Consider the following 25,840-nt stretch of genomic DNA (forward strand, 5'->3'; position numbering starts at 1 on the left):
TTGTTCCAAATATGAAGCCAAAGTTTACATCCAATAAAATAAAAATTCATCAAAATACAAATTATATGTTCACAACACCTCCACTACTCATTTCAACATCAATAATCTTATAATCCATATAGAATTACAGGGCTAGCTAAAATATGATACCAATAGCTGTAGAAGCCAAGAACATGTTGCAGCTGCGGTGAACTTTTTCAAGAGCTATTTCAACCAGACTCGATCTCTTCATATATTTTTTCAACTAATAAGACTTAATCTAAACTAACAAAAACTAAGAAGAATAATAATACCATGACGCCGAATGAAATGAGATTCAGATCATCATTCCAACTCTGAAATCTCCATTTCTTATCTCATTTAGTAGCCATAACCTGGTAATGAACATTAGAGTTTAGAATATATTGAGATTACTGTGGATAATAGATAGATCATTGTAGAGATTGAAAGGGAACAAACCTGAATTGTCCATTGGGTTGCCGGCCGGAGCTGGCTCGGGCTCCTTGATGTCGACCACCACCACGTCGGAGGTCAGGAATGTCTTTGCGACGGATGATGCATGTTCCAAGCAGCACCTCACAACCTAATCAGAAGAGAAGCATAAGGCAGTGTTCTTTTTTCATGGTGGGGGGTACTTTTTGAGTAGGCAAACTCACAAATACATGTTAGGCCAGCCGGCCCAAGAGGGGCCAGCTGTCCCTACTGAACCGGTCCCTAGTGGACCGGTTTTATACTACAACCGCCGGCCCAAGGAAGGGAGAGGGAAGGGGTCTGCTGCTACTATGAGGCCCACATCTTGATTAATAATTGATTTGAAAAGAAATATTTGAATGAGGGGCTGTTAAAGGATTTTGTATTTCATCTGGAGTTTGAATCAAATTTGAGATTTATGGGGGTTTAGGCCCTAGGCTTGGCTAAAGATTTGGAAAGATGTTTCCTCTCGAATTGAAGAAAATTATATCGTTTATTATTTTCCTTGTAAGTGGATTGAATAGAAGAAGTTTGATTGTATTCTTCTATACAATTTCCTGAAAATTCTGCATTGTAATGCTGATTTCTCTCTGATATAAGCAATTTTCTCTACTGTTAGGTTTGCTTGCAAACTCACGTATTTCCCTTAGGACTATCAATACATTGCATATACAAGCTTCAAGCAAAAAAAATTCTTAATTGTTAGACAAAGCTCCCAACAAACCGATCAAAATATGCTGCTGCATGGTGGAGGCGGTGTAAGACAGAATCAGAACAAACGGAGGCGGAGCTAAGCATGGGAAAAATAAGCTTTGACACCTTCAGGATATTCCTAATACTTCAAAATTTTATTTGTGCTTCTTGCTTCCAAAAAAGTTTAAATGCATGAAAACTGAATACAATAACTTTCTGATACTTCCAACTAAACAGTCCCTTAATTCATACACGGAAACAATAAATCCCAAAACCACAGAGCCCAAATAATCGATCCAATGCGGTAAAAAATTAGGAAAAGCTCCTGAACAGTACTAGTTGCAGAAACCAATAAAAACCAAGTTCAAAATTAGAATATTAACCACCATTTATCTTGTAAGAAGGAAGATTCGATGCAAGCTAAGAATAAAAAATAAAAAAGAACGAACCTTAGTGGGATCAATAATTCCTGCAGCCATCAAATCCTCATACTTTCCGGTAGCAGCATTGTAGCCATACTTGGGATTGTCGTTAGAAAGCACCTGAACCAAAAGAACACCAGAAAATCATTGAAACTTGCACAGAAGCACATAATCATTCTCAAGACCATATCAAACCAATTTCGGGAAGTCCATACTTTCTCAACCACAACACTTCCATTCACACCAGCATTTTTTGCAATCAATTTAATAGGATAGCTCAGGGCTCTCTTAACAATATCTGCTCCAACCTAATCCAATGCAGCTTTGAGGTTAGTTATTTGTCATGGGATGAATATAATAACATGTTATAAACATTTGCTTCCGTAACTGATAATTTTTTTTTTCAATAACAGCATGTGAAGCTAGTAAGCCAACTGACCTTCTGCTCTTCATTTTCAAGAGTTTCCTTAATTGCGTCAACCTTTGAAGCTAGCCTCAGGAGGGTACAGCCACCACCAACAACAATACCTTCCTCAACTGCAGCCTGCATATGGATGCAGAATCTATAATTAGTTTGATAAATTCAAAGCTTTTGCAAGCAACCCAGAAACGTAGTTCAAAATTTAGCCAACTACCTTAGTCGCATTCAGGGCATCTTCAACTCTCAACTTCTTCTCTTTGAGCTCCGTCTCTGTTTGTGCTCCAACCTTTCAAACATGCAAAGATTTTAGTAATGGAAAAAAGAAAAAAAAAAGTTAAAATGAAAAGACAACAGTAGGAAGTTTTGGTTACCTGAATGACCGCAACACCACCAGAAAGTTTGGCAATCCTCTCGTTCAGTTTCTCTTTCTCATAATCCTGTTCAGCTACCTGGAAATTTGACAGAAATTTCTTATGCCTCAAGTAAGAATAAGAACATTAAATGAAAAGATAAGACAGGGAGGAGATGAACCTCAATCAAGTTTCTAATTTGTGAAACTCGCTTATTTACTGCTTCCTGTGTGCTCCCATCACCTACTATGGTCGTTGAATCTTTGGTTAGCACAACCTTTGCAGCAGTACCCAACACCTCTTTTTCAGCTTTATCCAGTGTAAGGCCAACCTCATCTCTTATGACAGTTGCTGCAAGAAAAATGAACATTTAGGATTCACGTAAGAACTACGATGGAGTAATGCGGCTGGAAGAAAACAGAAAAATATAAGTATAATAATTCAGGTAACCTCCAGTAAGGATTGCAATGTCATCAAGGTATTGACTTTTGCGCTCTCCAAATCCAGGAGCTTTTAGAGCAGCAATCTTCAAAGCACCTCTTAGCTTGTTTACAACGAGAGTTGCCAGAGCTTCCTGTTCAATATCTTCTGCAATTATAACGATAGGATATCCCCCTCTAATTGCATCCTCGAGGACATTGATCAAATCTCTTGCATTTGTAACTTTCTTGTCAACAAGAAGCAGCTGGAAAGGCCAGAGTTTACGTTAAGGTCCTGTAGGATTATAACTGAAAAGATAGTACTATAGTCTTCATGAAATAACAACCTTGCAATTCTCATATTCAACAGACATCTTCTCACTGTCCGTTACAAAATAAGGAGAGATATAGCCACGATCAAATTGCATTCCTTCCACAACATAGAGGCTATTCTCTGCACTTTTGCCCTCTTCAAGTGTCACCACACCCTTCCTTCCCACTTTGCTCATAGCCTCAGCTATCATGTTTCCAATTTCATAGTTGTTTCCAGCACTCACTGCAGCAACATCAGCAAGTTCACTGTCTTCAACCTACAACAGGATATAATAGAATAATCTTTAATTTGTTACCATTCTGTATTACTTATAAAAGATTTTATAATGTAACCTTAAATTATAATTGTCTTGCATATCAAGAAAAGTTAGCTGAATTAGAACATTAGTACAATAATTTTAACACATGTTTCAAACCTATGAAAATACCTCTTTGGAGATTAGTTTGAGTTCAGATACTAGAGCTTTTGAAGTTTTTTCTATTCCTCTAGTGATTTGAACAGGATTGGCACCTGCTGCAACCACCTGATGTAATAATGGTCCAAATGGAAGTATATTAGTTGCATCAATATAGCAAAACTAATGAAGAGAGGAGACAAATAATTAGTTTCCAGACCTTAACGCCTTCAGCAATTAAACCTTGAGCCAGGACTACAGAAGTTGTGGTACCATCACCAGCAAGGTCATTAGTTTTAGAAGCAGCTTGCCTGACCAGCTTAGCACCAATGTTTTCAACCGGGTCTTCCAACTCAACCTAATATCATTAAATAAGCAGGATGCCTATTTTAGCATACATAGATAAAAGATTACCAAATGGGGCCTGCAAGTAAACTATATTAGCTTGCGATCAACTGGAAAATAAGTTAAGATAAATTCAATCCTTTAAAGATTATATACAATGGAAAAGTTATAACAACAAGGAGCATCTCTAAATCAGTTAGTGCAAAAACCATACAAGCATATTCAAACTAAAATATAAGTCACAGTCTTCCAGAAGCAGCTACATCAAAAAAAATAAAGTGGATCACTGATAAACATAAAAGAATTATAGATATAGACTTTCTGCAAACACTTTGGTCTAATGCCTGTGTGCTTGCAGGTGTGCAGCTGTTTGTATGTGCTTTTACATCACTTATGTAAGCATGAAAATGAGCTAACAATTGCAAAGGATAAAAACTCTCTAAATACATGGAAGTTTAATAAGCTATCAATTGAACAAAATATGTTCTATTTAATTCAATTACCAAGCAAAAATATGCAAACTAATAAACCCTCTAAACATAATTTCCCACAGAAAATCGATGCCAAAATACCTCCTTTGCCACTGTAACACCATCATTTACAATCTTAGGCGATCCATACTTGCTCTCCAGAACAACATTCCTACCCTTTGGGCCAAGAGTAACTCCAACAAGATCCGCAAGCTTGTTGACACCAGTCTGCATCAACGGAAAACTGAATGATATCATAACTGACTGCTACATAATCAGAATCCTAACAAGAGAATGAAAAGATTACTTGTAACTTCTTAATAGCTGACCCATCCTTGTTGAAATATAACTCCTTAGCCATAGCACTGATGTCAGTGTTACATCTCTTCTGCAAATTCAGCTTCTTCCTTCTGCCACTGAGAGGATGGGAAGAAATAGAAGCTAAAGAAGAGAATTGGGATAACTTCCCAGAAGAGGATACGAATTTATTGTCTGCCGCAAGGCCACTGGCAGCCAAAGAGCCAAATGTCGACACTGTATTGAAAGTGGCTGCCATCGCCTGTGAAATGAATTACAAAACATGAGATCATTTCTCATAACACAAACTCTAATATTATTCAAATGATAAACAGCATACATTGTAATCACTGTCAAAGTAAATCCATATGATTCCTAGAAGCTCATGTGTAGAGCCTAAAAATCTATAAACGATGCCATTCAACAAGTGCATTACGCAAGAAATAGTGATCTATCCCAGACAAATATACAAATCTAAAAAATAATAAGATTATGTGCTCGGGTTTTTATTTTTGACTTCAACTACATAACTTTCAACTGATCCAGCTATGATAAAAGCAAGGGAGAAGCCACAGAAATTGCAGTGGTTAATCCCCAATGAAAAGTATGCTCTTTGCTATAAGGCAAGAAGATGCAATCTCGCCTTTTCAAGCTTGGGTATCAGAATAACAGAGTTCATTTCTGGACTTTTCATTATTTGATTTGCTTGCTTACAAGTCAATTACTTAACCAATCAAAGGATCTTGGCATAACTGATATATTTTTTATTGCTGCAGTATTAATCTCAAGTTCAAGAGCTGACAGACAAAAACTGAAGGAACTCTCTAGCTCCCAATATGAGTTTACATTTTTTATTGGCCAATTGCCCACCTTAAATTAAATAATATATATTGGATAATTTTCTAGAAAAATTATCAATTGCTCAAAAGATCGCAATATTATTCCAAAATGGAATAAAATCTTCCAAAATTATTGCTTCAAAAGATCGCAATATTAATGTTGTTCATTGTGCATTAATGAGCATATATTTCCAACTTATCAAGTCTATATTTTATTTTATGACCATGTGACTATAATTAGATGGTTTGGTCACATACGTGAAAAGGTTGGAGTAGCTCCAGTAGAAGATAAGATTAGAGAAAGTCGCCTTAGATGGTTTGGTCACATAAAACGGCGGCCTTGCGATGACCCGGTTAGGAGAGTAGAGGTATTAGATTTGACTTATGTTAAGAAAGGTAGGGGTAGACCTAAAAAGACTTGGTTAGAAAATATTAGGAATGACCTTTATTTATTAGATTTAAACGAGAATTTGACTTTTAATAGGACACATTGGAGAAAAAGGATTCATGTAGCCGACCCCACGTAGTGGGATAAAGGCTTGATGTTGTTGTTGTTGTTGTTGTGTGACTATAATTAGACTGAAGCATGAATCATTGATTGAATCAATGAAGAACATAGTTTAGAAATCTATGAATTTTAAAATAATTATTGGGAAGACCTTTGGTTAGCACAGGATTGTTTATTGCATGCCTGTTAAAAGGTTAATTTGCACACATATGTAGAAACACTTGCTAGCTTTGCTAGAAGATAATTAACAAATTATGGTAATTTTAACTTGAAAAAGCTATTCAGTATCAACGTACTCCTTATCATTTTTAATAGTTTGAGAAAACTATTTAAATGTGTGGGTATTTTAGCTATCTGAAATAGCATGTAGACAATAGTAATTATGATATTCTAACATAGATTATGAGTTCTTTGAACAGACACAAAGAAAGATTGGATACAAAATAAAAGAAATCCATTGAAGACCTTAATGATTATCACTAAGGGCGTGGGTTTTAACCACCAACATGAAAACTACCAATAATGGATCTCTATCTTAATGGTCTTTTTTATCATAAGGTAGAAAAAAATTTGATTGGAGAAGTCATTGGGTAGCGATGTAAAAAGAGATTAACTCCAGCCTGGTAATACGTTCTATATAGTGTGATGATTAAGTTTAGCTCTTAATAACTCCAAGATGGTAATTTCCACATGGTTCACATTGTCATTTAAACCATTTGAGTATATTCACCGAAGTGAGAGCTAATATTAGGCCACAATTTTGGGCTAAATACCTAAAACTCTCATGGGAATCAAGATCAAGCAAATGTGTCTAAAAGTGTTATCCCACACAGAAATCCAATTCACAGTGTATAACTTCTGAGGATAGATTAAAAAAAAATTGATTCAAGGCAGGGGCGGAACCAGCCCTAATTTTCAGGGGGGGCAAACTTATAAGACATATATGTCGGGGGTCCAAGGGGGCAGTGTCCCCTGGCGGGGTTCGACCTGTTGGGGGCAATTACCTAAAGACCATAGTATTTTAAAATATTTAGGGGGGGGCAATTGCCTGAAAACCCTTGTAATAAAGACTAAAAAATGAATAAAAAGGGGTAAATTACCTAAAAAACCATATAAAAAAATTTATAAAAAAAAATTGAGGGGGGGCAATTTCCCCCCCTGGAACCCATTGGGTTCCGCCCCTGATTCAAGGAACTTATTCCATAACTATCTTTGATCTAATGAAATTGATACTAAATTTAGTTACAATCTCAATTCTTCATGGAAAAACTAAATGCACATATTTTCATTCTTGATCTCTAAATTTATGCAAGTGTTTTCTTAAATTAATGTTTTTTACTTCTTTTTTTTTCAAAGTTGTATGGGCTATATATAAATTACACCTAAACAATGTGTACTAGAAGTGCAGAACAAGCTGTAGAAACAAGAATTGAATATCAGCAGAGGCAAATCATAAACCAAAGAGACACAGTTTGCTCTAAGAAAAGAAATACAATACCAACTTCTCAAGCTAGCATATCTCAACTTATTTAAATTTACTTCATTTCAATTCCTAGTCTACAAATGTTTCATCAAATACAATTGCAACTTATAGTTCAACGAATATCATACATTTCATGCGTGCAAAATATATTCTATTTTTCATGAGTATGCCCAACATCATCTGTGATCAAATAGCAATTAACACAGCTAAACAAAAACAAGAAAGAAAAATATAAAGAAGTATACCGCTTCCACATATTAAAAACCTAATATAACCTTTTCTGAGCCAAAGGACATAGAACTTCTCATAAAAACTAATTATTCAGAACCCAATGGAACTAATGGCAAAAATTACACAGCACATCCATCAAAATTCAAATGCATACCGCTTAGAACATCATCTCTGACAAGAACAAACAAGTGAGCAACAGATATTGACCCATAAAATTATTAGAATAATAATGAATGAAAAACTCCCTGCTGAAAACACTTCTTGACTGACCAGCTAAACTTTAATCTAATTTCAATAACCCTAATAAGTTCTCATCAAAGAAATGTGCTACAAAAGAGGTAATATTCCCCCTAAAATAAAATGAGAAGAGAAGCAGCGGTAGCCTCAATTTTCCCAACTCCTTCAACTGAAAATTCATGACACTACTCAAAATCAGCGATTTCCTCCTCCATGAACAAATCCGACATACATAAAATCAGAAAACTCAAAAAACCACAGCCGAACGAGAAACAGAATGGGAAAAGAAGAAACCCCGTTCCAAACAGATCGGAGAGGAAGAAGAAATGGTACCTAAAATGCAAAGAAGAGAGATTCGGAAAGGATAAGATTGGTAGAACAGGTCGGTGCAGCTCGCCGGTGAATTGGAAATGGAAGGAGATGGATGAGGTTTTATTGTAAGAGGAAAAGAGGGTTTTAAGAGTGAGAACGGCTCCGGGTGATCCTAGCCGTTGGATTTGTATGATAGTTTGATTATGCACTTCACGTTTATTGAGGAGTCTATATCTAGCAATATAATGCCGTTGGATCTCTTTAAGAATTGTGCATATGATTATATGGGTGGCATAGAACAAATCTTAAAGTAGAAACGAAAGATTTGAAACATCGCTCTGCTTTTCTTGGGATCGAGTGGTGCATGGAGCTTTTGTCCGGATCTTTAAGGGAACAATCTAGAAGACCCGACGAAGAACCTCGCGATTCGTGCTTTTCTTATTGAGTCATCTAAGGCTGATCGTTTATAATGGAAAATCCTGCCCGAACCCAAAACGGGTCGGATTCGGATTCAATAATTTGACCAATTTCAAAAATTTAGTCGGGTTCGGGTTGACCCGTCAACTCGAAATTGAACTGAAAATGACTCGTTTTTTACCCGAAAATCCGTTTTTGATCCGGGAACTGGAGATTGACATGTTCTTGACCCGAAAAGCAGAGTTTGACCCATTTTTAGACCCGAAAAACTAGTAGTTTTTTGTCTGAATCGGGCCTTCGGGTCAAGTCAGGTTGACCCGGACCCGAAGCGGGTCGGGTTCGGGTCCGAAAAACGGACTCGTTTACAAAAATGGGTCGGGTACTCGGGTTTGGGTTGACCCGAATAGTATCGTGTTCGTTTCAGGTTCGACCCGAACCCGACCCGTGACCCGAAATTGACACCCTACATTTAGTTTTAGGTTTTGTTTGGGCCAACTTTTTTACTAATTCTTAAATCAACTTTTGTAAAAATAAAAATTTGTGTACTAAAAAGATGCTTTAAGAAGAAGTAACAAAACCGCTCCAAACGAAGCCTTAAAAGGCACATATATACAAGAGAATAATGCATAATAAATCTTATATGAAAATTCATTAAAGAAAAAAAAAATTAAAGGGCTTAGTCTAAATGAAATAATTAACTATATATTTGAAGTTATAAACATCTATTTTTCCTCACAACCGGAGAAGATGTGAACACTTTGTTTGGTCTCTTAAATTTATGATAGACATGGTTGACAAATTATGAATAAAAAATGATGACTGTCCAATAATGTTAGTTGAATCAAGTTATGGTGATAGTGTAACAACAGTTAGCTGATGGAGATTGAATGATGATGAATAAACTATAGAAGTTAAACATCGATAGTTAGACTGTTATGATGGCCAAACAATGGTTTTGTGATGATGGCAATTCCTATTTTCAAGCTTTTGAAAATCTAAGTTGATTTTAGCGCTTGATTTTGGTTTATTTAGACTAAGGTTGAAATGTTTTTGATGGAGTTGGGTTTGTCTTATCAATACGTTTAGTTTGATTATAAATTTGTTAATCAAAGTTTAAATGGTCCTACTTTAACTGTAATTTTTTTTTATTTAATTATTGCATGGAGAATCATGCTTGGTCAAATAAAAATGAACGGGAAAACCCACAAAATAATGAAAAAGGCCTCTTTAGAGCTGATTTCAAGCCCAAAATTTTTAGACATGTGTCACGCGCTCTAAGGGTGTTAAGGAAATTTTTAATTTACATTTTTTTAATTGACATAATTCGATTTAAATTTTTATTTTTATATATTTGTGATAAAAGTATATAAAATATTTTAAATTAAAATTTGACAACTAAAGCTACCAAAAAACTATCAAAAAAAAAAAAAGTTACAAAAATATTTTATGCCTTTTTCTTCTCTTCAAGTATAAATATCCCTCAGGGGGTATGGAAAAAAAATATTCCGCTGAATCTCATACTTTAAGGAGAAATTATGGTGTTCGGACAACGAACGTGTTCAGAGACAAAAAAGCACCACATCACTGGGCGCTCGGTACTGCTCGGTACGCCTGTCTAGACAAAATAATTTTTCTACTTTGAGGGCTCTAGTTCCTTCCCTTAAGAGAGAAAATTGCTCCTTTGTGAGCTTTTAACATTATCATATTATTAGATAATCAAATAAATAAATAAATATTGAGCTTTTAACAATATCATATTATTAGATAATCAAATAAATAAATAAATATATATATATATTTTTTATATTGCTTATGCCTTTTGAGGTATTTGAATGAGTGAAGATCATATTAATCACTTACTTTAATGGAGTATTTGTAATAATGATCGTGCTCATTACTATCTAACCACTGATGATTCCTCATGAGAGTATCTTCTCAGGCTTGTAAGTGGAGACTCTGTTTGACACTTATCATTACGAAATTTTTCTTATGAAGATCATATTTATTATTGGCTTTCCATCAAGGCATTCCCATGGGCATGCCTTCTAAGAGTTTTTATTAGATCTAATATTATTTATAAAAAAAATCATTTATAATTCAATAAAAACTTACTTAATACACACATCTTTATCTCCAATAGAAATAGTCAATGTTGAGAAGTATATAATGAAATTAATTTGTATAAAAAGAAAATTAAATAAATTCAACAAATAGCACCAGTGGTCTAGTGGTAGAATAGTACCCTGCCACGGATAAAATTTTATATATATATATATATATATATTAAAACTAAAATAATGTCCATCTTCCAGTGCAAAACTGCTAACTCAAGAAAAATTTTCTCTTTTTTTTTTTTAGAAATATCAACAACTATGCATAAACACAGAACGATCAAATCAGTGAAGCTTGAGTGAGAAGCTGATGCTCATCGGTGAACTTTTACAGAAATATAGATAATGCTGAGTAAATGAATCAGAAGCCAGCAAGTCACACATCAGCTGGAGGTTTCATCCTTATCAACCGTTTGATTCTCTCCTTCTCTGTATTTTCCAGCATACCCTTCATCATTTAGAAATAAAGCATTAGAGGAATTTATGGGAAAGATATGAGACTGGCGGATAGATTCTACAATAATATCAAGCTTTTATCCCAGGGTCAACTATATGAATCATTTTTTTCCTTTGTACCTATTAAGGAAAATTTATTTTGTGCGGTCACCAAATGATGTCCAGCGGCGAATGAGAACGCGCCACGCCATTTTTGTGCTGTGTACCGCTCCGTACAAAATGACGTGACGCATTTTAATTCACTTTTGGACCGTTCAATGACCACAGAATAATTTCTCAGGGGAGTCAAATTCCCATTTAAATCTAATAAAGAAATATTATTTCTATACATTTGTCTTTTTTAATATGGATCAAATCTAATACATCTACTCTTCTAACAGGGTCATCGGAAGGCCACCGTTTTATATGACCAAACCATCTAAGGCGACTCTCTCTAATGTTATCTATCATTGGAGCTACTCCAACTTTTTCACGGATATACTCGTTTTGTATCATATCTCTAAGAGTAAATCCACTTATCCACATGAGCATCCACAGCTCAACAACACTTAACTTAATATTATGCTTCTCTTTTAAGGGCAAACATTTTGTTCCATAAAACATTGCAGGTCTCACCACCATCTTATAAATTTTTTCCTTAAAATTGAATGGTACTTTTTATCGCACAACAAATCCGAAATATTCCTCGATTTCAACCATCCAATAGAAATATCTGCTAACAATAGATAGATTCTGAAAGAATAAAATTTGGATTGGGATATTTGATTCATATTTTGACTCGAATTTAATTATAATACAATATAAAATTATTAAAGTTGATTTAAGATAAATACAGTGTGATTTTTAATTGTTTGATCATACATTGCCCTAATCTAAAAGCAAGGTTAATAGCTCTTAAATCCTTTCAAATTAAAATTGAATAAAAATATCCTGATTAATCCTGCTCATTTAAGTGGATAAAAAAAAATCCATCACAACCATCAATTTCATTTTGAATTATTGGAGTTATTATTCTTTTTTTTAATGAAGGATTACATACATACCCCAAAATTCTTAAATATTTACATATCTAACACCTGTTTCAAAATCACATTAAAAAATATATAGGAAACTATGTTCTCCATTTTAAATAAAATATTAATAATATATTTTTATGTAATTTAACTATTAAAATTATACATAAATAATTATAAAAATCAGGTGCTACATATATAAATACCTAAAAATTCAAATATATGTATGTAAATCCCTTTTTTTAATTAAACAATAAATTTGAAAATAAAAATCAATAGAATGACTGTTATTGAACATTTATTATTATTATTATTATTATTATTATTATTTTACTGTTATTGAACACTTCATTACTATGATTGGACAGATTAAAATCCTTTGTAAAATAATAATGTTTTTTACTCTGATAGTGAAAGTTGTAATGTTAGTGTGTCTCTACCTGCCAAACAATTTCATCAAGCGATAGGCATATCCTCCCATACTTGTCGAGGAAGAGCCGCTCGGTCGGAGGTTTCCCACATGCATCTTTGGTGCTTGATGTTATCGCAAAGATGACCTCTGCCACTGTAGAGTAAGAAAGTATGCAGCCAAACTTAGCACAAATTAGTTCTATGAAATACATCTTAGGGCTCATTTGATTTGGGACAATTTACTTTATGCTTCTTAAAGTAATTTTCTAACACAAAAGTTAAAATATTTGTACTAAAAATCTGCTTTAAAAGCAGTAAGAAAATCATCTCAAATGAAGCTTAAAATAACTTTTTAGTACAACAATTTTTGTACTAAAAAATTATTTTAAAAAGCAGTATGAAAGATGTCTCAAATAAAGCCGTAAAGTAGAAAGTAGGTTTTGAAAAAAATGATAAAAATGTTTTAGATGTCATTAAATAAAGATATCACCTTCCAATCTTATTATTTTTCTACAATAACAGCTCTCATTAAATTAGAGCATATCCATCAATTATTATAAAAAATTGGAAAGTAAAGAGACTCAAGAATTTTGATAAATATATTAGCCAATTATTCTTCACTTGATGTGGGGAGTAATGATCTTTTTTGACAATACCATATCTTTGATTAAGTTGTAATCTATTTTAATATGTTTGATTCTTTTATGAGATATAAAATTGCTTGTAATGTAGACAATTGCTTGATTATTATAATTAAGGATCATGGTCCATGTTTGGAAAAGATAAATTCTCCTACAAAAATTTTGATTCACACAATTTTACAAGTGAAAAGACTCATAACTTAGTGTTTAATTGTAACACTCATCTAGCTGCAACTATTTACTAAGTGGTTTTCCCAACAAACAACTTTTTCACCAAAAGACACAATACCTAAAAGAGATTGTTAATCTTCAATAGATCTAGCATATTCAGCTCAACAACAATGACAACAACAACATCAAGCCTTTATTCTGCTATATGGGGTCGGCTATATGAATCATTTTTATCCAATATTTTATGTTAAAAGTTAAAAGCTTTAATCCTCAAATGATTAAAATTATGGTAGACTAGAACTTCTCCCGAAGATCTCTTGATATATCTCAAAATTCTTAGAATAGCCTTGTAGTGCTTTTTCTTCGAGCTTTGATAGATGAGTTTACTAACAAGACATTGATATCGAGAAGGATTTTCATAGCTTCCATCATCCTAAGATGAATGCAAAGTTTCCTTCATCAAACATAAGAATAGTTTCTTGGAGAAGGCATATAACATATTCTTTTGAGAGAGATGTTTCCCTTGCTCTATCTATACTTGAAGCCAAAAAAAGAATTTGCAGTGGAGTGGATGGGCAATCAAAGGCGTCTTAGAAGAAGACAGTCTAGGCTCTTGAGTATAAACATGTAAAGAAGGAGAAGTGGGCGATAGATCTAAAAGTGGTAGACGTATAGTTAGAGGTATACTTGCACGGGATGAGGTAGGAGTGAAGGAGTTCTTTCATGAGAGGTAACATTGACAAAACATGAAATTTTTTTTATATAAAGGTTGTAACATCAAAAACATTTTTTAATACAAGAAAAATTACAAAAACAACATCAAATCTTTGTCCCATTGGTTCGGCTACATGAATCCTTTTTCTCCCTGAAATATGATGAGTTTACTTTCACAGAAGGGCCTATTAGGTTGCTTAAAGTTAGAAAACATACATTTTTAAAAGGTGAATTTACTAGATTTTTGTCATTTCATTGGATGTATTACATTGATTCTAAACACTAAAAACAACTTCAAATCCCTGAAATATGATGATTTCAATTTCACATCACTATCGCATATTCAACCTTTTTAAATCAGGTTTTCTATCTACAAGCAACCAAATAATCTCTAAAAAATGCTTGGAGAAGAAAAAATTCATTTTCTAAAACACATTTTTATCAACAAGCAACCAAATGAACCCTGAAATTCCAACAATATTGAGTTAAGATTTACTTACAAGCAAGCTCATCATAATCATCTTTGCCAACTACATAAATGCAGATATCCCCAAGCATGGTGTAAACTATGTATACAGATCTGGAAAGGAAAAAAAAATAGATAAAAGAAATGAAACATCAGCAAGAGGAAATAATTTATGCGGATGAAATGCCATGTACAAACAATTTTTGCGGATGGTGCATATCAACAGAGGAAGAATAGTGAGAAACAGCTTTCATTTTTCTAAGATGGTGCTATTAACCGCATAAAGAAATTGGAGCAAGAGACAATGGGTGAGCATGAATAGAAGGTTAATATTTCCTATCGTACTCAAATTTATTCCGAATTATATCAGGAAACAATACTATTTCTTCCCAACATTAATAAATCAGATTATTACTACGTATCGATTATTTCGTCGGAACTTGCACTTTTGGAATTAAGAACTATAACGTGCATATCTTAGAGAAAGTATTGAGGACGTTCAGCAACAATACTGGGCACTGGCTGCTGTAAAAAAAAAAAAACGTTTTGTTTTTGTATTTTTTTCAGGAGAGTAGGGGAAAAATGAGAAGAAAGAGAGCGGGTGAGGTAGGAGATTCTTGATATTGGAAACCAAGAATTTCAGAGGCGCCGGAATGCTGATGTCGGAGTGATCATTTGCCGGGTCGGAGGAGGCGGAGAGGGGAGGGAGGGAGGAAGTAGAACTTTGATCCCCCATTAATGGCTCTATGATACCATGATAGAGGAAGAAGAAGATGGAAACTGAGAGAGAAAGAGCGGGAGGCAGACACAAGAATAAAGAAAGTAGAAAGTATTATTGATCCTTGCAAATGTGATTACAGAAGAGTATATATATAGACATATATGATGGTACAGAGGTAAATACATAAAACGAGATATATTCAACTAGTTTATTCTCTAACACTGAAAATATCAACAAACGAGAAGCAACAGTGATACTATAGTACCTGAACCATTCGAGCTCAGATAGTCATAGAGAAATGCAATAACCAGCGTGGGACTTACGAACTTGACAAAATTTATTTCGGGACACATGGCTCTGCTTATACTGTCAATCTTCCAGATTAATATGAGCATTTGCTTACAACATAGATGATTATCCACAGCTTTCCAATTACTATATGATGGGACTGCTGCAGAGTAGCTATTTCTGTTATTTAAATTATCCAGACAGCTCTAAATAAAAGAATGGAAGTGAGCCAAGCACGCTTGTGCTTGGTTTAATAAGCGCCAATAAAATCAAGCTAGCTAATTCTGGGGAAGAAGCTTTAAGATAGATATAGATGTACATGTACAAATTATCTAAATATATTCCTAATTATCTTATATACAACAAATATCATTGCAATCACCCAACTAATAACAATCCTTAGTTTATACTTTCTAGTTTTGCCACACACCCCTCTTAATATTTTCATTATGTCATGCTCAACTTATATCAGCAACTTTTTAACTTTAAACACTCAATTAGTAGTAGGTACTCCAATTGAGTGCTCACAAGAACCAAGTGGTGTATGTGGATCAGCATAAGTTGTCTACACGTTTATTTCTCTTTCCCCCCTCCATCAACCTTGGTATCAAAGCAAAAACCAACTTTTATTTCCTTGTTGGCTTCAATAATCTTGCTTCCCAAGCCATATCTTACTAAGATTCACTAGCTAAATATAAATATCGTATCCCATGATCCCTCCCTCTTCCATAGCATTAATCTCATCATGCAAGACTTCACAACCGCACGCCCAAATCCAACTCTAATCCCGCTAACCCTACAAAAATCTCACAAAATTTAACACATCCACAAATCATCTAAGCTTGTGATTGACCACTCAAATCCAATAGTTGCTTGCAACTATAACACTTGCTAGAGATTCTCTCTCTCTCTCTCTCTCTCTCTCTCTCTCTCTCTCTCTCTCTCGTGTCTACAACCTCACATATTCATTCTATCGTGTCAACAATCTCCACTGCTGATAGGCTATCGCCAAAGTGAAGTGGTTGTGTCCTATGCACGAGTTCCATGTCCAAAGCATATACTCCAGTGGGAGATTTTTAATCGTAATCCTCTTTGTCAAATGACACCAACTATTCGCATAATTGTTCATATTTACCTTATTCGCATGATTCATAGATCTCCTAAATTGCCGCCTTTGCCTACTCCAAACGTCAACAGAAAGGCCCTCTACAATCTACATCCCTATTGAATATTGCAAATCCAAACAAGCTGAGTGCGTCCATCTTTAGTCGTCACTAGAGAAACTCAAGCCTACTTATCAAGCCATCATATAGAGAGGTTGTTGTCTTTTCCTTTGTACTCATTGATTTTCACCAAACAAAACACTACAGCTCTAAAGCTCACTGATTGTTGTAGATTGTCTTAGCCAGCAACAGCTTTAGAGAGATTCTCTGCTTGCAAGGCAATCATAGCTTTTTAATGTTTAACCCTACTAATGATAAGGTATAATCTCTATTGATGTTAAAAAAATTACATAATTGTGGCAGATCTTATAATTCTACATGAATAATTTAACAGTTGATCTCCACTTAAAATAGGCCTAGTCAAAATACTACAACTTACTATTTCTAGTAAGATTTACATGTGAGTAAATTGAGTACTCCACCAAAAATTATCTTGCATGCTATTATATGATCATGCTTAAAGGAAATTAACTTGATTTATTATAATGAAAAAAATTATTGTTTTTGCAAGGACATCTAGTAATAACTATTTTGAGTAGATATTTTTGCATGTCATTTAGATAACATGTTAGGTGAGACCTATAAAATGCATCATTAAATGATCAATTTAAAAAACAGATAAGCAATAGCCCTATTGGTAATGATTAGAGAGTCCCGTCCTTCGAAATGAATCAGTTAAAGCTCCAATAAGTTATAGAGCCTGATATTGGCCGCCTAAAAACTTAATTGCACAAAGAAATGTCAATGGGGCATCCACTAGTAAATCAGTTGTTACACCATAAAATTTTCCACCTAACACTAGAGCTAATTTTAAGAATCTCTAATGAGTTATTTGAGAAATTAGGCTAGCCTACACAACCCACTTATCATGCATATGTGAGGATTACCCTAACTCATAAATATTGCATTTGTAAAAATATTCCTCATCATAATAATCCTCACCAATGTCATAAATAGTATAGAATAACCCCTCTTAGAGCACCTATTGCCAATTGTGATAGTCCCACTGACAATCACCATGAGGTCCATGACCCTACCCAAAGGATCAAGGTTGATGCTTCCACATTTCAGAGTCTCAATCGCCTCGATACTTACAAAGATTGTCTAAGATGAATTTTGCCTAGCACAAGATGGATGCGAAATTTACTAAAATCAGAAGCAATATTTGACGCTCCACTATAGGAGAAATCTTGTTGAGATTCTCTTAAATAGTAAGCAAGATTCTCGATCAGTTATGAATTACCTTAATTAGTTTGAAAAGCTTATATCAATGTGTGAGATCTCATAAAATGCTGATCATGATAATAAAATCAATTAATTAAGACATTTAACTCCAAAGTTTTAACTAAGAGGATATAGTAGCAAACTTATGAGAAGCAACAAAAAGCTCCTCATTTTTAGCTCCTTTGAGATTTTCAGCTCCTAGCTTTACAAGGAAAGATCGCCAATGTAACCTCTCCTCTGCAGGAACTCCGTGGAATCTACAATATAATGAAAACCAAACTATGTTATTCATATAAAAATAAGCGCAATTCTTTATCCAAAAAAAAAAAAACTAAAAACTAAACAAAAAATGTATAAAATTCAGAATTTTGGGCTATTCTGCAAAGACAAATGCGTAATGTGATGTGATCCAAAAAGTACAAAGAATTGTTTGGGTAGATTCTAAATTTAAAACATTATTTTCAAATAGCATTGTGTGATTGGGCACACAACAGGACAATCCAAAAGCCTAAATAGCTGTTGATTGGATCTTTAATCAAACATAACACAAAAATAATAAAGATACAATTTTTTACCTAACCCAATTTGATTTGAAGAATGAGTGATATGAGAATAAGGAATACTCCATAATTTTTGAATATTTTTTTGGGGACATATAACTCCAAAGAAAGTTCATAAATAGATGCAGTGCTCATACAGATGTTCGGGATGTTTGAAGTGAGGTCCATAATTGAACAGTGAAAATCAATGAGAAATAAAAAAAGAAAAAAATAAAATTATATCGAAATAACAAATCCTTGTGCTTTTGATATTGAAACCTCAAAACAGTCACCAAATTTGGAGTTTGTAAGGCACTCATGAGCTTGTAGTGCAGTCCACTTTCTTTTTACTCTTTTGGAGCGTTAAGAAAAGACCGTTGAGCGCGATTAAATTTTATAGGCAATATTTTTAATTTTGTGCACCAAGGTTTCCCATAGACAGAAACTCTCATGGTTAATTATATCACCAACCTAATGCCCGATAACACTCTCAAATAAGGATATCATTGTGCCCTAAATTATTAAGAAATTTCTTTCCAAGCTCGCCATAAGAACTGGAAAAAGAAGTTCACGAAAATCGAAAGACTGGGTGGAAGGTGGAACGATTGCGACAGGCGTGGGGCCGGAACCGAAACGAGTAGGATATCCGCTCTCTAGCTTAGCTAGTTCGCTTCTCATGATGATAGGCGATAGGTAGCAAGAAATCTCGTATAAGAATACCCGTTCCGGTATACGTTATTACTTGTAAGGACAGCCTAGCAAACTCGGACTGCGGACACTTAGCTAACTAGTTCTTGGCAATCAAGTTTACGTATGAGGGGAATGAATGGTGAAAGATAGTTGACTCGATCAAAATCTCCGAGTTTTTGCATATGAGGTCAATCAATGATGTTGGGTCAAAGGGCCAAAACATCTAGAGAATCTAATTAGCAATAATGGGTCGCCTCCTATTAGATCTTTCTAATTGATCGGAAAAGAAGTGGTTTAGAGAAGAACAAATAAAAATTAGGAAGGTAGGCTTGCAATATTCAATCCAAAGAGAGCAATCTGACTGAGTAGTGATCACAAGGGTTGAGGCTTGACCAAGGAGTAGTTCCTGAACATTTTGATGAACTGATTTAAGAATTTAATCGATGTGTCGAACATGAATGATGCTGATCCGTTAACCTGACTTGAATAGCCTTAGCGAGTTCTAGGTAAAGTCATATAAGATCGAGTAAAATTGGTCAACTCCGAAAGAAGTCAATATGAAGCGAGTGAAAACTTGATGAGTTCGAGCGAATTTACATGAACTTGATTGAATGAGATCCAATCCAAGTAAATTTAAGGGAGCTTGAAATCAAGACAGGTTGAGTCCTATATAGGTCAAGTTAGACCAGACTTGAGAAGGTCAAAATTCCATTAACCTTTTTGAAATTGAACCAAAGTTCATCATTGGGAAACCAAATTAGATGCTCACAACTAATAATCTAGCTTTTTCACTTATATACACATTGAATGGCATACATTTAGATGAGGAATTAAGGCTCTAGAATGGTTCAATTAATGTTAAGTTGAGCTTTAAATAATTTTGGGTGAATCTGAACGAACTTAAGTGGAACAAGCTAACTCACATGGAAGCTTCTTAAACTCGGGAAAACTCATTGTGAATCTGACCTCATTTAATACTTGACAATCCTCAAAAATTTTTGAAAGATAACATGAATCATTAGCAGAAGAAAAGTAGAAAGGCAAAACAAAGGTTGCAAAAGATTTTCGTTGAACTGATCATATCATTTTTTGGCAATGGGTAAAAGGTTATTTACTTAAATAGCATAATAACTAAAAAGTTGACACCACCATTAAGGTTAATTACAAGATAATCTTCATGAAAAACGAAAAATAAAAGGCCAATTTTAAATAAAATCAAAATTTAACTGCATAAATGAAATCTTAACTATCTAGATCATCAAGAATCATACAACAAACTAAGAAGAACTCTCCTTTAGAGAGTAAGAGTGGTGAAGATTCTCTGTCAATAGAGAGCAACAATGCATTCTCTCATAATGAGCTTATAATTTCTCAAAGATAGATTTTATATCTATCTTGTCAAAATAATTATAACAGCTATAGGTACTACTAACATATGTGTTGGTGGCAATTTTATGAGTAAAACAAAAATTTATTATTGATGCAATGTCTTTAAGTAGGAGGGCATAGGATCTTCAAAGAAATATCGACTATCTTAAAGGACGAAGGCATTTCTGTCTTTCTTTTTTTACCTTCATTGTATATTTTTTCCTCTACTTTACTTTCAAATAGATAGGAGCTCAAAAGTGCAGACGTGTTTCCTCTAGTGCAGAGAGAGCAAGGCATACATTACTTGTGATTCACACCAAAAAGGATTGAATGATATGAATTAAATGTGCTATTTTGGTGCAGGAGGTTTGGGGAAATTGGGTAGGGATTTAAATTAAATATAAAATTAAATTTAAATTCAAATCTGAAGAGATTTAACGATCAATTTTAGGATCAGGGCCTTTTTAGGGCTATTTTCTAACCGCTTTGCTTTGTAGACAACAACATGTAATTAGTATATTGAATGACAAGCCACATCTGCATGTCAAAGCTTTAATATATAATAACAACCATCCATCAACGTAAAGAGCAAAAGTCAAAAACATAAAGCTATATATTAACATTTTTACAAACATATTAGTGCAAGAACATAAATAGAAAACTATGGGAAATAAAACATAGGATTGCTGTAAGAGATATTTGATTTATAGTCATATCTCAACTTTGTTTTTTAAAAATAATGATATATTTTAATATTGAAAATGCTGACCTTTGACTGCTCTCTCATAGAAATATTTAAATCAAATAATCTACAGCAATCATGAACTAGCTTAGTGTCCAAGAAGCATAAACACAAATAAAATACCACCTTTAGGACTACTTTGACCCATATGCAACTTTCTTCCCATTGAATTATTAATGACTTCTCAAAAGATGATGCTATGAGATTCAAGGGGAAATGGCTAGAGGGTCATTAAGCTAAAAAAAAAGTTTAAGACAGAGTCTACAGATTAAATAGATTTTGTTTGTTAATACGTCAGACAAGAGGCTTAAACAACCAAAGGAACTTTTGAATTGTTGAGAATATGAAGTAGCACTTTCAATCCTAAAATTTAATTTTTAATAGTTAGAAATAAGGATGATATATTATAGTGCAGAAAGTAATAAAAAATAAAATGATGGCAAAATGTCTTAGATCTTATTAATAGTTAAAACGCACTAATCTTTTATATTCTTAGATGCTTACTCTAAATTTTAAAGCCATGACAAACTTCAGCATCTGATAGCTCAGAAAATTTGATGCCTATTTCATGATTAATAGATCTGGCACCCTTCCAAATTGCATGAAGCGCCATCCACAAAGGGCATGTTGAATCCAAGAGGGTTATATCTGATGCCTCTTGAACGATGATCCCAAGTAGCATAAGGAAATAGTTGTCAAGAACTCACAAATACACATGGCTAAAAAGCTAAACCCAAGAAGACCAAGGACTAGCGCCAACAGGAACTACAAGTTAGGAAGCCATGGCCAAGCCCAAGAACCTTTTCAACACCTACAAATTACTATGGTTGCAACCCACCAACAGTTATCATAGATCATGGTCTGGGAAATGTTGCAGACCTCCGAGTAGTTGAAACGCGCCCACCTCCTAACTCCGGTAGAAAACAAGAATAACAATCATTGTTCCTCCCCCTACCACCAAAATAGAAACCAGTTAACAACCACTGCTCCCCATCTATTTAGCTGGCGTCATGTGGCTGGCGTCATGTGGTCACCTCCGCACATTGCCAACACAGTGGTCAGTGAACAGCTAAGGCTTTGTTTGGGACGGCTTTCTTACTGCTTGTTAAAATAACTTTCTAGTAAAAAAAATTTAATTTTTGTATTAAACTGCTTTAAGAAGCAGTAAGAAAGCCAGCACAAACGAAGCAGGCTTCGTTTGGGACGGCTTTCTTACTACTTCTTGAAGCAATTTTCTAGCACAAAAAATAAAATTTTTATACTATAAAGCTGCTTTGCCAAGCAGTAAGAAAGTCGTCCCAAACGAAGCCTAAGTCTCCCTCCCTCTACAATTTTAATAACCTCAGCTACTTCAGCTGGTACAAAATAATATCAAAACTTTCACAAGACATCAATAAAATTTCATCCTTCAGAACAAACGTTCCCTAAAATGTAATATTCCATGCCTATTGAATTTCTTATCAACCCACCGGCTCCATTCAGCTACACAATGCTCATAGTTCTTAGTAAAACAACAAAGTCTTCAGCTGATTCCAAAAACATATCCCCAGCAACCAGCATTCAGTAATTAGGTTAAATCACTTGGGATGTTATCATCCCAGCAATAACAAAAGCGGTTTCTTTCTTATTTCTTCACAAGTAAAACTAAAATCGTTCTTTTGATCTCTGATTAACCCAACAAAAAGAACCATGCCCCTAACCTTTGTATTAAGAATATCTCCTACATAAAAAGCTATGGAGTAAAGTGAAGTAGGATCTAATCAATCGTATCAAAAACAAAACGATTTAAGAGAAACCGGAAGTTACCAAAAACAATACAGCGCATTTAAGATCTGTAGCCCTATGACAGAGAAAGGGGGAAGAAGAAAATAAAAGGGGATTCATAGTACCGCTCGATGAGGATGTTTCCATCGGTATTGGCGAAAAGCACGGCGAGCAACATCGTCGGATTCCGGCTCTGATCCACCGATCGCTTCTGTTCAGCAAAACAGGTCGCCTCTTTAAGCACGAAAAAACACAATTTTTTTCATATTGAAATTTAAGTATACTTCCACGCTTGCATAAAATAAACACGATATAAGGTATTTTCGTGAAGTATGCGCTCTTTCAAAATAATATAAAATTATAATATTGATTATCAATCAAGTTTGAGTTCAAGTCTTACAATATGATATTTATAATTTAGTATAATTAATAGATTTAGTGATTTACTATATTTGTCGCGCCTTGAAATATTTGTAGCGGTAGAGAAATATAAAGTTTAACGTCTTAACTTTGTAGGAAGATTCAACACGCGTAGAAATAAAAAAGTAGGGGTGTAATATTAATAAGAGGCATCAGAGTTTTTACGTGGAAACCTCTGAAAGAATGAGTCCACTAGTATTTGTATTTGATTACAAATAAGACCCTTCCTTTAGGGGACTGCCTTGGCTCGATGTAGCCAATATACATTATATAGAGTACAATACATGATGGGGGTTGGAGGATCAATGTTGAAATGTTTGTGTTGGTCGGCATGGCCATAGTCAACGAGTGATGTAGTTTAGAAGAACTGTAGTCAAGTGAAGATGGTAAAAAAAATTATAGTCGGGCGACAAAGGTCGAAAGGACCATAGTTGATGACAGTAGTTGGAATGATCATAGCCAGGTAATGTTGATAAGAAAGATCATAGTCCGTGGATGATGAAGGTCGAAAAGACCATACTTAAGTGATGGCGGTCGGAAATACCATAGTTGATGGGTTTAGGTGATGGTGGTCGGGAGGACCATCGTCGACGGGCGACGAAGGTCGGAAAGACCATAATCAACTGATGGTGATTTGAAGGACTGTAGTCAAGCTACAATAGTTAGAAGGGCCGTAATCGGTGGAGGGTGGAGGTTGGAGGACTATAGTATGGCGACGACGGTCGAGAGATGGTGGTTAGAGTGACCATAGTAGGTGATGGTGGTTAGAAGGGCCGTAGTCAGCGAGCGACATAGGTTGAAAAGATTTTAATCAGACAATGGTGGTCATAAGTACTGTTATCAGTGGGCAACAGAGGTCGAAAAGATTGTAGTCAGACGACGATGGTCGGAAGGACTATAGCCAGACAACGGTGATCAATGAGACTATAATCAGGAGATGGTGATTGGAGAGACTGCAGTCGGAGGGTAACGAAGGTCGAAAAAGACCAGAGTCAGGTAATAGTGGTTGTAAGGACCACATTTAGGGTGACAGTGGTTGCAAAGATCACAATTCGGGCAACGATGGTTTGAAAAGTTGAAGTTCAACAATAATCGGTGGTCGAGTGAAAGTTTGGAGATAGTTGGTGGCCGGGTGGAAGTCCGACGATGATCGGTGGCAAAGCAGTGGTCGAGGAGGAGTTTAGTAGCAATAGAGATGTCAGATGTTTCTTCCTCTCCTTTCTTCTTTCCCTTTCTTCCTCTCCCTCTTCAATGAAGAATGATAAGTTTATTTATAATTTTCTGAGAGTGGTATGATTAGTAAATAGGGAGAATATCAAGAGCACGTGGAAGTGGATTGAATGGATGGCCGATATATATTCCCTTGATAATGAACCGTTTAACGAGCATTTGAGTGCCGTAATAAAGTCAAAATTCGACAATCTTAGGCTCTTTGGATTCATCTCATCGAGCCGAACGATTTTACTATAAGCATGACACATTTAAAGATCATTTGGTCATCCAATTTATGGTTTGAACCTTCTCAATATGCTCCAAGTCCTTTATATGGACCCATTTGGGCTCGAATTGAGTTGAATTTAGTGTTGTTGGGTTCATTTTTCGAGATGTTCAATTCAACTATAAGTTTGTTAAAATCGGAGTTCGAATGTTTATAAATTTAATTTCAAAAGTTTCAAACTCAAAATTTCCTCGATATTCATGTCTGATCAAGATAAATTTTGGATGATATATCAATATTTAATAAATTTTAAATTGTATTAATTAATGATTAATTATGATAAATTTTTAAAATTAATATAATGTATTTAAATTATTTTAGTCAATTTTTTTTTTTATAAATAAAGTTAAAAATTTTAACGATATTATTTGTGAGCTTTGTATCGAACATTAATCATGTTTTTTAACAAGCTTGTTTATGCATTGAGCTTCTTATCGAGCATATTTAAGAGCTTTAAACGATACTGTTCGTGAACATAAATGAATCAAATAAATATATGTTTAAATTTATTTATTTAACAATCGAGCATTTAAAAATTTGTTCAAACTTATTTGATATGTTAAACAAATGATCACGAACGACTGCATATCGAGCCTCGAGTAGCCTGTGTAATGCTCAATTTGTTCACAGCCCTACTGTTACATACCAATGTAACATATAGTTATTATAAATGTAAAGTTTAATGGAAGAATATACAATCAATTATAATGATTTAATTTATATCTCAATGAGAGTTA

At 34.4% G+C, this 25,840-nt stretch overlaps 2 protein-coding genes across 2 annotated transcripts; both read right to left on the reverse strand.

The window, feature by feature from the left end:
* LOC110115158 (ruBisCO large subunit-binding protein subunit beta, chloroplastic) lies at window positions 1–8,397 on the reverse strand. The gene is made up of 15 exons (XM_020848297.2): window positions 8,248–8,397; window positions 4,627–4,878; window positions 4,422–4,547; window positions 3,725–3,862; window positions 3,538–3,633; window positions 3,124–3,366; window positions 2,808–3,042; window positions 2,539–2,708; window positions 2,379–2,456; window positions 2,222–2,293; window positions 2,026–2,130; window positions 1,802–1,894; window positions 1,614–1,706; window positions 460–583; window positions 1–374 (listed from the first exon to the last, which is right to left on the reverse strand). The coding sequence occupies exons 2-15, from the start codon at window positions 4,873–4,875 to the stop codon at window positions 361–363; spliced, it is 1,836 nt and encodes a 611-aa protein (XP_020703956.1). The 5' UTR covers window positions 4,876–4,878; window positions 8,248–8,397; the 3' UTR covers window positions 1–360.
* A 2,573-nt stretch (window positions 8,398–10,970) lies between these two features.
* On the reverse strand, window positions 10,971–23,468 carry LOC110115150 (TSET complex member tstD). Its single transcript, XM_020848287.2, has 5 exons — window positions 23,311–23,468; window positions 18,226–18,339; window positions 14,661–14,740; window positions 12,664–12,788; window positions 10,971–11,202 (listed from the first exon to the last, which is right to left on the reverse strand). Exons 1-5 carry the CDS (start codon window positions 23,361–23,363, stop codon window positions 11,131–11,133), a joined length of 444 nt encoding a protein of 147 aa, XP_020703946.1. The 5' UTR covers window positions 23,364–23,468; the 3' UTR covers window positions 10,971–11,130.
* Window positions 23,469–25,840: the final 2,372 nt, after the last annotated feature.

The sequence above is a fragment of the Dendrobium catenatum genome, unplaced genomic scaffold, assembly GCF_001605985.2.
Source record: "Dendrobium catenatum unplaced genomic scaffold, ASM160598v2 fragScaff_scaffold_1220, whole genome shotgun sequence".
Classification (NCBI taxonomy): Eukaryota; Viridiplantae; Streptophyta; class Magnoliopsida; order Asparagales; family Orchidaceae; genus Dendrobium; species Dendrobium catenatum.